At 40.0% G+C, this 12586-nt stretch overlaps 1 protein-coding gene across 3 annotated transcripts; it reads left to right on the top strand.

The window, feature by feature from the left end:
• The first annotated feature begins 1329 nt into the window (after positions 1-1329).
• Positions 1330-10699, top strand: LOC131242230 (glucan 1,3-beta-glucosidase-like). 3 transcript variants are annotated; one of them, XM_058240745.1, is made up of 9 exons: positions 1555-1688; positions 1823-1901; positions 1987-2106; positions 2214-2411; positions 4147-4305; positions 5021-5190; positions 5957-6112; positions 6543-6895; positions 7524-7853. In XM_058240745.1, exons 3-9 carry the CDS (start codon positions 2008-2010, stop codon positions 7703-7705), a joined length of 1317 nt encoding a protein of 438 aa, XP_058096728.1. In that variant the 5' UTR covers positions 1555-1688; positions 1823-1901; positions 1987-2007; the 3' UTR covers positions 7706-7853. The 3 variants fall into 3 exon arrangements, with proteins under 3 accessions (XP_058096727.1, XP_058096726.1, XP_058096728.1); XM_058240744.1 differs by lacking the exons at positions 1823-1901; positions 6543-6895; positions 7524-7853 and adding exons at positions 9477-9829; positions 10402-10699 and having other exon boundaries at positions 1330-1688; XM_058240743.1 differs by lacking the exon at positions 1823-1901 and having other exon boundaries at positions 1336-1688.
• Positions 10700-12586: the final 1887 nt, after the last annotated feature.

Genomic DNA, 12586 nt, shown 5'->3' with positions numbered 1-12586 from the left:
CTCCACCTAATGTTTATATGCATCCCTTACCGTGGGCCAACCGTGATGTGTGTAACTTACAACCACACTGTTCATCCATTTTGATAGCTAGTTTTAGGGTAAGATTTAAAAGAAAAAAAATTAATAAAAAATGAAGCAAATCTAATTACCAGGTGGAACATACCATGGTAAAGAGTGATGATTGAACTTTCAGCCGTTAAAAACTTACTAAGGAGTATTTTAATGTTTTCATGGTGTTTATTTGCCATCTAATCTGTTGATAAGGTCACATAAGCCTAGATGAAGGGAAATAACAAATATAAGTTTCATCAAAAACTTTTGTGCCCATTAATGGTCGATCACCACTGTTTTTATGGAACGGTGCACATGATTACCACTATTTTTTTTTTCTGGTATAGTCCACCTAATAATTAGAAGTGCGATAATGCCATGAAATGATATGGGAAAATGGATGAATGTTGTGGATATGGAACAGATGCATCAAGGTGGGCCTTACCTTTAAGGGTCGCACCGACTTGGGTGAGTCGAGGTCTCACCAAATCCGTTTCCTCCTTCGCTAGTCGCTACTAACCAGCCTCGGCTGACTGATGTGACGTGAGGGAATTTTTAATTTTCAATGATGTGATTACTTCACAACACATGGGGCTGCCCTGATGCTTATGAGAAATCCACTTGAACCGTTTGTTTTGGCACTAATTTTAAAACATGAGATAAAAAATTGGTAGGATATGAAACTAGTGGGATCACGCAATTGGAAACGGGGGGAAAGGGTTGCATATGGTTCAAACATTTATAGTCTCCAGATGATGTTTATATGCGATTCAAACCATTCATGAAGTGGCCCAACCGTTCATGAGGTCATTGCCGCTGGGATGACTGAAAGATTAAAAAAAAACCTGATTCAGATCTCTCGTGGCTGCACGAATGTTTTATGGTGGGTGTACAATCTCCACTATTTTCGGCTGTGTGGCCCACTTGAGATTTGGATTTGCCTCATTTTTTAAGTCCTGCATGAGATGAGCACGCAAAACATATGGACTGTGTGATTTCTCACAAACACCGCGGTGGGCCCTCCTTAGCTTCGGAACACTAGATACAAAAGCCTTTCTCTGGCTTAGTTGGAAATGATGGATATTTTTTACTTTAATAAAATACTGATGTAAAACCGTATGTGATCCTTAGAACAGAAAATATTATTGTAATTCTTAAAAAAATACTGTTATAAAACCGTATATCATCGTCCCCATGTGACACGCACATGTGGCATGGAATTGGGAGACATAAAATGCTGGGCCTCCTCAAAGTATCATTTTCTTTATAGAAGAGAAAAGGAGCCCCTATAAAATTACATCAGTTGATGAATCCAATCCCACGGCATTGATCAGCCTCTTTGCAATCCACTCAACCGCAATTTGGTCAGTCTTTCTACATCTTTGACAATCCACTATTTAAGTAGGGGACTTTGCTTTCTTTCTTTGAGAGAGAGAAAGAGGGAGGGAATGGCTAGGTACTGGTACTCCATGAGATGGATGCTATGCTTCTGTGTTTTTCATTGTCTTCTCTCACTTTCTGGTGCAAGGGAAACACCTAGTTTTAAATATAAAGCAGTAAATCTTGGAGGTTGGCTTGTTACAGAAGGGTGGATAAAACCATCTCTCTTTGATGGCATCCCCAACAAAGATCTTTTGGTATAGTGATTTCTCTACTCCAACATCGCATTTTCTTTTCTTTATTGATTTGGAGTCATGGGTGATTTTTGGTATGAGTTATGATTTTTTATTTTAATATTCTCATTATAATCTATGGTGTTGATTTTGATAAGGAACCCAAATTGAAACCATCGTTGCATGTCTTGGCTCCTTTTGTGGTTATGGTTTCGGATCTTTATTTTTAATGTATAGGTATGATCCTATGTAATTAATGGTTTCCATGTTGTTAGGATGGGACCCAAATTCAACTATGTAATTAATGGTTTCCATTTGTTAGGATGGAACCCAAATTCAACTAATGTCAGTAACACAACGGAAGTACCTTTGTGCTGAGAATGACAGTGGAACGGTCAGTGTCGCAAACAGAACGAATCATTCAGGGTGGGAAAGATTTAGTGTAAGTTCTTTCGGTTACCATTTGATTTTTTTTTTTGCCCCCTCTTACTTAAAGAAATTCGATCATTTACTTCTTGGTTTTAATCTTTCTTTTCGTTTTGTATGCAGTTGTGGAGGATAACTGATTCAAGTTTTAGTATGAGGGTATTCAATAGACAGTTCATAGGATTAGATAAACAAGGAGAAGGTATTAACCTAGTGGCGGTTACGAGCACACCCGGTCCATCCGAAACGTTTGAGATTGTGAGGAACGACGATGATAAAAATCGAGTTAGAATCAAAGCCCCAAATGGCCAATTCATACAGGTATGTTTCATAATTTGATTTGTTTCTTCAAGTAATCGATCAATGCTTTCAAAAAGTATATATCATAACTCATTCCGAGAGACAACTGGTTTTTAACTTTAAATTCCAATTAACTTTTAAAAGGGCCGTACACGAGTCGAGTTAGCTCGCTCGATAAAGCTCGACAGCCGAGTTCGAGCTTGCCCGAGCTCGGCTCGACTCGAACCGACTCGGATCGGTGACTCGGTTATTTTGATATGGATGTGCTCGCCGAGTGTTTGATGAAATGACTCAACGAAGTGTCGGCTGGTGCAAGGAAGGTATGTATATGAAAGAAATACCCTTTTTTTTTAATTTGATTTTGACCTTGCCTACAAGGTGTTTGATGAAATACCTACTGTGGTTTTACATACAGTGAGAATTTAAATGTACAGTACATGTGTTTGTGAAAATGCTGCATGGGCGAACTCTGCTCGAACTGGCCCAAGCTGCTGACCAAACCGTGCCGAGCTGACCAGTCAGGCTCGAGGACCGAGCCGAGCCAAGTTCGAGCTGGGGTCAGCTAGTGGCCGAGCCGAGTTGAGCTTGGCACAAGCTCGATTCGACTCGTGTACACCTCTACTGGTGACATTGGTGTAACTGGCATAACGTTCAACTGACTATCTCCAACATTAAACAAAACTTGTTTAAAGAGGTTCTCAATAATTCTCCTCCCTATTAGATATGAGTTTAATGTTTTGTTGCGACTCGGGATTGCTAGCATGCATGCTCCATTGGGCCACATTTTGAGACCGTGGAAAGATTAAAATCATACTTGTTCTTGGTTTTACTTTACACAACTGTCGGCCTGATGGCCAAACTTTAGTGATGGTCTTGACCTTTGCTTTTTGGAGTTGAAATATTTCTTTTCAATGCTGTAAATTCATCTCCCCATGGTGATAGTAGCAATGATACATTCAGTGCAAGTTTAATATTGGTGGCTTGTATGGCTAGGATTAAATAACATAAATTGTGTTCCAATCAGTGGATCAACTCATAGTGTGGGCCAATGAGGTGACACATGTAAGCTATCTTGGGTTGCTATAGGCTAAAGTGACTCATGGCACCAAACATGATATATGATGAAGTCAAGAGAACTTTCATGGATGCTCGGCCATAACTTTGTGAATGGTTATCCATTGTGCATATATAATATCTTGTTGGAAAGCTTTATATGACCCATATATCCTAACAAATGCAAAGGTCATTCAACCTTGAATGGTTTTTCAAAATATGATCGTTTTAAAAGTTTATTTGAATTTAAAGTTAAAATTTACTAGTTTTAGTAAATTAGGCTTCTTCTTCTTCTTCTTCTTCTTTTTTTGGTTGCTATTTTATAAGTGTTTTAAGGCCTGGAGAGTTCTAGAGTAGCTCAATATACTTGTCAGTGTTATGAGTAAGAGTTTGAATCGGTTTAGTAATCGAAGTAAATTTATTATTTTTAAAAAATTACTGTTTCAGAAAAAGTTACAAATTTAGGATTTAGAGCTAATAAAGATCACATGAAAGAACTTTGTAAATATATTTCCATTAATAATTTTACATTTACTTCTCGTTTTTGGAGACTTTTCTCGACAATGATTTCTTCTCTTTTATTCATGCACCCACTACATTAAAATTTAACCTTAGAAAATTAATAAAAACTATTGGAGCTTATGCTATTGAAATAAAAGAGGAGATTAACGGTAGGTAACATCGATTATTATGTTGCAATTAGGTGAGGACAGAGCACTTGGTCAGCGCTGATTTCTCGGCCAATTCAAGTTGGGGAGACGATGATCCATCAGTTTTCGTGATGGGGATTACCAGGACGCTGCAAGGAGAATTTCAAATAACAAACGGTTACGGACGTGAAAAGGCCACACAAATTCTCCAAGTAAGGCATGCCACTTAGTTGAGATTTAGTAAAAATGGCATGGGTAGACTCAGGTTGGGCTGGGTCTGCGACCGTAGAATCAATATTTTAAATAGGACTGCGAGGTTGACCAAGTTCGCCCAGGCCGGCCTGTTGGCAGGCCTAGCTAGATTGACCTCATGGTTCTCACTTTCTCCGAAGTCTGCCAATCTGGTGTGCCAACTCATTTAATGGGGCTTGCACCATATCTCCGCTTTCACATGATCCTAACCATTTGACGGATTGATTGCAGATGAAAATTTTCAGCAATTTGTCCTCATTTAATAGTAGGGCTGTCAATGGGCCAGGCCTGGGCCAAGAGAAGTTATAATTTTGAATAGACCCAGCTCAATCAGTTCAAAATCAGGGCTGAAGAAGACCCTGATTCCTGACTTGTTAACCAGGGCTAAATTGAACCGTTGTAATCAAGTGATGGATGAGGCTTTTGGGGTTTCTCAAATCCAGAAGGCAGCAGACTCGATTGAAATTGGATCGCCAAAAGGTGTGCCTCAAAAGAACAGTTTTTTTGGCCATGAAGATTCACCTGAACACACCTAAAAGTCAAATTTACCCCCGTGATTTTCAGTAATATAATGTGATAGAGAGTGGTAAATTAGCTATTAAGATGCCCCACCAATCTAATTTTATATTATTCACCTTTGATCAAACATCCGTTAATTAATAAAATGGACCACAGGAACATTGGAAGACTTTCATCGTTGAAGGAGATTTCAAGTTTGTGTCTGAGAACGGTTTGACTGCAGTTAGAATTCCAGTTGGATGGTGGATAGCCAGCGATCCAACGCCCCCGTGGCCATTCATCGGTGGGTCTTTGCAAGCTCTGGACAATGCCTTTTCCTGGGCACGGTAAGTTGGATCGAATCATCTAGTGTTAAACAAAGAGTCGGATGATAAACATTACCTGAATGCGCATTATCAACATACAGGATGCAAGTGGGCCACCCCCCTGGGGGGCCCACCTAATTACATCCACAACTATAGCTAGGAGTATGCCCCACCTATCACCTAGCTAGGTCTGATTGTGAGGTGAATAGCATATATATTGAACTTATGGTGTATGTGCTACACATTTTATCCATCATCATATAATACTAAAATTAATTTTGAGAGCAAAGTATCTAAAATTTATTATTCAAGCTGAAGATTACGTTAATAAGTATTATAAAACCCCTCAATATTATCAATGGGTCAGGGAAAAATGAGAAAACAATAAGAAAAAGAACATCACATCAGAATTGCATAGTTTTTTTTTTCACTAAAGTGACCACGTCAGTGGCCCAAGATCATCGAGGAGATTTCAATTATAATGAAGATTTCAACTACAAGGTTTGACCACTTTGTATGTGGAATTACAAGACCCTGATTCAAATATAGGCTTAGAAAGGAAGACTCCTTACATGACAAAAATTCCCCTATTTTATGCATCTGGTCTTTTGGGACTGTCATCAAGCCTGCATATTGACATACATCACAAAGGCAAGCCCCTTTGGCTTTCATCATAGGGCCAACTGGAAAAATAGGAATATGGCGTTGAATTTGAGACACACATAGCAATAGTAAACGGTGTTTTTTTTTTTTTTTTTTCTTTAATTATTTCTGGGTTGATGTGCAGAAAATACAATGTGAAGATTATAATCGATCTCCATGCAGCGCCAGGATCGCAGAACGGATTGGAACACAGCGGAGCTAGGGATGCATTTCTGGATTGGGGCCAGACCGACGAAAACATACAACAGACTGTCGATGTTATTGAATTCCTTACAGCCAGGTCTTGTATTCTCAATTGCTTTTGAATTAACTACAATTCTTAGTGATGAAAGAACGGTTCTACCATACATGAAAACACAGTTTATAAACGAAGGCTGTAACTTGATTTGGGTCAACCCAAGCTTGATATGACCCAACCCAAACTTTAGGTTGGGTTGGATTGGGCTTGGTGAAAATCCTCAACCCAACTGAGGTTGGATTTGGCTTGGGTTGAAGCCTTTGCAATCCAAATCATCCTATCCTTGCCCTTATATATGCAAGTACCACTGAGCCATTGAAATACAATGTTTCTACTACTGAGCCATGAGTAGGCACCCACCAACCTGATCTAATGACAAGGCAGTCCCACCGAAGTTTCAATCATTTGATATGGAGGCAATCACGGGGCATTTTAATAATTCATCGATCCCACTCCATTTATACATGTGCAGGTATGCAAAGAACCCAAGCCTTGTTGGGGTCGAGCTGATCAACGAGCCTCTATCACCAGGAGTTTCCCTTGAGACCATTAACAAGTATTACAAAGCCGGCTATGATGCTGTGCGGAAACATTCATCGACGGCTTATGTGATCATGGCTAACAGGGTGGGACAAGCCGACTCGAAGGAGCTCTTGCCTCTTGCCAGTGGCCGCGCTGGCACTGTCATCGACTTGCATTTCTATAACCTATTTTTAGATGTCTTTGACAACATGACAGTGCAAGATAACATTGATTTCGTCCAAACAAACAGGTCTACGGAGCTGAATATGGTGACCACATCCAACGGACCTCTCACTTTTGTTGGTAAGCACTGATGTTTTGGATTGTTAATCCCATTGCAGCTCGACACATGTCGACCATGTGTGTGGAACTCCTAGTCTTGCTTCAGGTGGGTCCCACCATTTAGATGACCTGGTCTGAACAATCATGCAGGTCAAATCAGGTGGGCCACCCACTGACATATGCCATTATAATATGAGGCCGTGTTTCCTGTTTGTGATGAACAGGGAACTTCCTTATACTGCACTGCATTTGTACCTGTGGGGCCTATGGTTAGGTTATTCAAACAATTCATCTGATGACCTTCATCATGGATGGACCATGTTCTTCATCCATGAGGGAAGCCTCAGATCAATGGCTGGTATAAACCAACCGTGAGCCCCACATATACAAATTCCATGAACAGCAGTGGAGCCTCCCTGCTAGTCACAGACAGTAACCCGGCCTCTGCAGTAATTTTACAGGAGAAATGAAATTATAAGAGTTCGTACATAGCATGATAGATCCACTCTTTCATTGTCCATGTAGTAAAGTGAGAATCATGACCATACAGATGGCCCTATCGTGTCATCCCATAATTTTAGAACTATAATTTGATCAATGGATTTGATTATGTTTTGTATATATCTAACGGTGGGGATGAAATTGGCAGGGGAATGGGTTGCTGAATGGCAAGTTCGGGGAGCAACAAAGGAGGATTATCAGAGCTTTTCAAAGGCCCAGTTAGAGGTGTATGGGAGGGCCACCTTCGGGTGGGCCTATTGGACACTCAAGAACGTGAATAACCACTGGAGTTTGGAGTGGATGATTAAAAATAACTATATAAAGCCCTAGATTTACACAACCATCAATACAGTTTGTCCAATGTCTGTGTGAAAGAGATGTTCACATGTGAACGTTTTCTGCAACACAGTTTTCTTCAGAATCTGTTGGAAGGTGTGCATTTTGTCAATGTTCATCAGGCACTCAAATGTTTCAAAAATCAGGCCCACGTGATCACCAGGTGCAATTGTGTATGTTGAAATTAAATAAGAATTTAAGATAATCAACTGTGCAAAAATCTACGTGAGTATGTGGCCCTTCATATGATTATATCAGCCTGAATTTTGAGACATGGCATGTAAGGTGCGGATCGCCTAATGTCCAGCTCTGTCATCTCACGTGTGCTTTGCTCATCTCACGTGTGCTTTGCTCAGGGCTACGGACAAAATGAAAGGCAGTCTCACAAAGGGCTTCTCTAATGTGGAGAGTCCTACTAATAACAATTGGATTTTGCACTGTTTCTGACAGTCCTACTGATAACACCACAATCAGATAAATGGCATTGCAACCACGCAAATTCAACGAATGTAAAAGACTGACTCAATACTCATCATGCGCGAAAGATTTTAGGGATCCATCTTGCTTCTTACACTTCCATGAATCAAGGAGTTATTTGGAGACGTGAATAAGCCATCCATGGCAATCCCATTATATAGAAGTTCTGGATCACAGATGAGCGTATCGGATTTGGTGGATCTAGGACCACTGAGGGCGGCGGATGTGTGACTGTGGGGCTCATCATCATGTTTGTGTTTTATATCTACACCGACCATACATTTTGGCCAATCATTTTAGGGATTGTTGGTTTGACCAATTACCACAGTAAATGAAATTGGCAATGATTAGGAATTGGCCTATTTAGTTAATTAATGTTCTATAAAATGCAAATTAATGAAATAATAATATTATTTTCAAATATTTATTTAAACAAGAATTATAACTGGTAAATTGAGAGTCAAATACACTAATAAGAAAATAGGTAGAATAAATTATAATAATTATATTTATGGATTATAAAACTAACAATTTTACTATAATTTGTAATTTTTAATCAAATACACAATATAAATCATTGTTGCCATATCCAAATCTGACGGAGCACACCACAAGAAGCGGTGGTGATTTACTACTTCTTGAGCCACAAAAGTTTTGGATCAATATTTGATTTTTTTACTTTACAAGGGTATGCATGACATTGTCAACAGCTTGGACCGCAAATAAACAATACAGCGGGCCCTTTGCAAATTTTAAGGGTAGGTCTTCAATCACCTGGTCCACCTGATATTTGGACCCGATGAACTCAAAAATGAGCTGGCAAGACGGATATAAAACTCATACATCACGGTTTGGCCAACGGTCACGGATCCACGTACTTCGCTGGTTCACCGGATCCACCGAATCCGCTTCTGCAAATTGGCATGTCTTTGGGCGGGGCCCTGATTTGGTGTCAACCGTGATATATTTTCTTTACATCCACGCTGTCCATCCGTTTTGAAAACTCATTTGATTGCAAGAAACCAAAAATGATGCAGATCCAACCCTCAGGTGGACCACAATACAGTAAACCGTGGTGATTGAATATCCACCGTTAATAGCTTCTTGGAGCCACAGGAATGTTTATTTTCCATCAAACCTATTGATAAAGTCACACATACATGGATGGAGGAACCACACAAATATCAGCTCGATCCAAAAATTTTGTGGCCGACAAGAAGTTTGTAATGGTCAATCACCATTTTTTCATGTGGTGTGTCCCACATGAGATTTGAATTCATACGTGCAGGTATGCCAAGAACCCAAGCCTTGTTGGCGTCCAGCTGATCAATGAGCCTCTATCACCTGGAGTTTCCCTTGAGACCCTTAACAAGTACTACAAAGCCGGTTATGACGCTGTCCGGAAACATTCGTCGATGGCTTATGTGATCATGGCTAACCGGCTAGGACCTGCCGACTCGAAGGAGTTCTTGCCTCTTGCCAGCGGCCGCACTGGCACCGTCATCGACGTGCATTTCTACAACCTATTTTCAGATATCTTCGACAACATGACAGTGCAAGAAAACATTGATTTCGTCCAAACAAACAGGTCTTCGCAGCAGAATGTTGTGACCACATCCAACGGACCTCTCACTTTTGTTGGTAAGCACTCATGTTGCACCTCTAGACATTGGCTATGTGTGTCGAACTCCTAATCTTGCTTCAGGTGGTCCCCACTGTTTAGGTGACTGGGTCCAAACAATCGTGCGGATCAAATGAGGTGGGCCATCACTGACATATGCCATTATAATATGAGGCAGAGTTTCCTGTTTGTAATGAACAGGGAACGTCCCTATCGTGCACCACATTTGTACATGTGGGGCCTACGGTTGGTTTATTCAAATCATTTATCTGATGGCCTCCATGAATGGACCATGGTCTTGATCCATGATGGAAGCCTTCAAATCAATGGTTTGGATAAACCAACCATGCCCCACATGTACAAATTCCATGAACAGCAGGGAAGATCCCACGGCTAGTCACAGACAGCAACTCGGCCTCAATAATTACCTGAGTCCGTTCATAACATGATAGAACCACCCTTTTATTGTCCACGTGGATTTGGATAATGAATCAAGTGATACAGAGTCATTCCCATGCTTTTAGAATTATCTTTTGATCAATGGTTTTGATTTTGTCTTTTATATTTCTAACGGTGGGGATGAAATTGGCAGGGGAATGGGTTACTGAATGGCAAGTTAGGGGAGCTAAAGAGGAGGATTATCAGAGATTTGCAAAGGCCCAATTAGAGGTGTATGGGCAGGCTACGTTCGGGTGGGCCTATTGGACACTAAAGAACGTGAATAACCACTGGAGTTTGGAGTGGATGATTAAAAACAACTATATGACCCTCTAGATTTACGCTACTATATATCAAGACATTTTGTCCAGTGTATTTGTGAGAGAGATTTTCACGTGCTAACGTTTTGTGATACACATTTTACCTTAGAAAGTGTTGGAAGGTTTGGATTTTGTCATGTTCATCAGGAACTCAATGTTTCAAAAACCAGGCCCACATGATCATCAGGTGCAATTGCAGATGTTGAAAAGAGATAAGAATTTAAGACAAAATAACCAACTGTGCAAATTCTATGTAAGCGTGTGACCCTTCATTTGATTAGATCAGCCTGAATTTTGAGAGATGGGCGGCTCCATTTCCGCATTTATGTCTTGCCCCTCGACTGGGATAAAATGAATTCCAGTTTCACAGGAAATTACATTTGATTGTGTGGCCTACAAATAGATTGATACACTTATAAAGAGATATAACAACGGTTTATATTCAACTTTAAAGATTGGTCATTTATAACAATTCAATTAGGATATTTTGGGGAACATGGTAGGTACACTATTGGATGCAACAGACTAATGGTATGGATTACCAAACAATGGGCCCCACCCCCACTTGTCAGAATTGAAAATCCTTGCGGGTTGTATCATACAATTCCTCCCCTCCTTCAATCCAAGTAGCTTTAGTGCACATGGAACGTCAGGTAGTTTTTGCAACTTGGATTCTCATTCACTTTCTCTGAAATCATAAATAGATGCACATGGGATATGTGATTGCAGCAGTTAGAAAATGGTTTAGACTCTTCAACCACACACATGGCATGATTGTTGCACTACCAGACCATCCAAATTGCTGGGCCAACAGTAGATAAAGCATAGTGGATTTTAAGAGTTATGCTCTATAAACAGTGAGATTCACAATTTGCATGCTGTGAATAAGTGTACATGAGTGCCACTTTTGAGGAGGATCAGTCACCGTCATTTTAAAAATGGTGCTAAACTAACATAGAGTCTACTATGGGTTAGACGCTGGCCTATTTACGCTGGGAGTTCACCCTTGCAATGACCATGCGCAAGTGTAATTCATTTCAAGTAGACTCAACATCTCCACCAAACGCTAGTTAATAGCCATTATTACAAAGTCATGTGTATTAATTACCTTAATAAATGAATAAACAAACATGCCCTTTGTTAAATTTCATACACCTCTACGAGGAAACCGGATCCTCTGCTTGCCACAAGCAGGAAAATCCTGCTTGGTGCAATCTAATTGGACCACATTCAGAACCACTACTTAAATCCATGTTAAGAGGTATCTTAGATAATTCATGGTCTTGATGTTTGTTAGGATGGAACCGAAGTTCAATTAATGTCCTTTACACAAAGGAAGTATCTATCACCAGAGAATGGAGGCGGAACGAAAGTTGTTGCAAACCGGCCCAGCCCGTTGGGTTGGGAGAAATGTGCTTCATGCCACACTGATGTTTCATGAAGAACTTTAGAAGAGAGAATACAAAAGAATAAACAAAAGAAGCTCTTTTTATGCATGCAGTTGTGGAGAATTTCAAAGACAACTTTCAATTTGAGGGTGTTTAATAGCCAGTTCATGGGACTGAATAAACGCAGCGAAGGGATCAACATAGTAGCTATTTTGAGCAAAGCTCATGCATGGAACACTTCTGAGATTGTGAGAAAATCCAATGATTTGAATCGAGTTCATATCGGAGCGCCAAACGGGTCCTTTTTACAGATATTTACTTGTCATTGCATGTTCCAATATACTTGGGTGCTTGTGACACTAGTCTAATTTTGAGAAATATGCATGTTCCTTATCCTAACTCCTTTCAATCATCCCAATAATATGAAATCTCTAGTTATTTCATTTCCTTCATGACATTTTTTCTTTTATTATATCCTCATTATTATAGACCACCCTTAGATGAAGATTTTCCACCAGGTTTGCTTCATAACATAAGGTATCGTACTTGTAATGGTAACAGTAATGGATACTTAGGCATCCTTATTCCGGATTCCTGACACGATTGTTATGGTCATTGCATTCATGCTCTA

The sequence above is a fragment of the Magnolia sinica genome, chromosome 4 (genome assembly GCF_029962835.1).
Source record: "Magnolia sinica isolate HGM2019 chromosome 4, MsV1, whole genome shotgun sequence".
NCBI lineage: Eukaryota > Viridiplantae > Streptophyta > Magnoliopsida > Magnoliales > Magnoliaceae > Magnolia > Magnolia sinica.
Note: the sequence above shows the minus strand (reverse complement) of the source record. Positions and strands in the feature narration are given on the sequence as shown.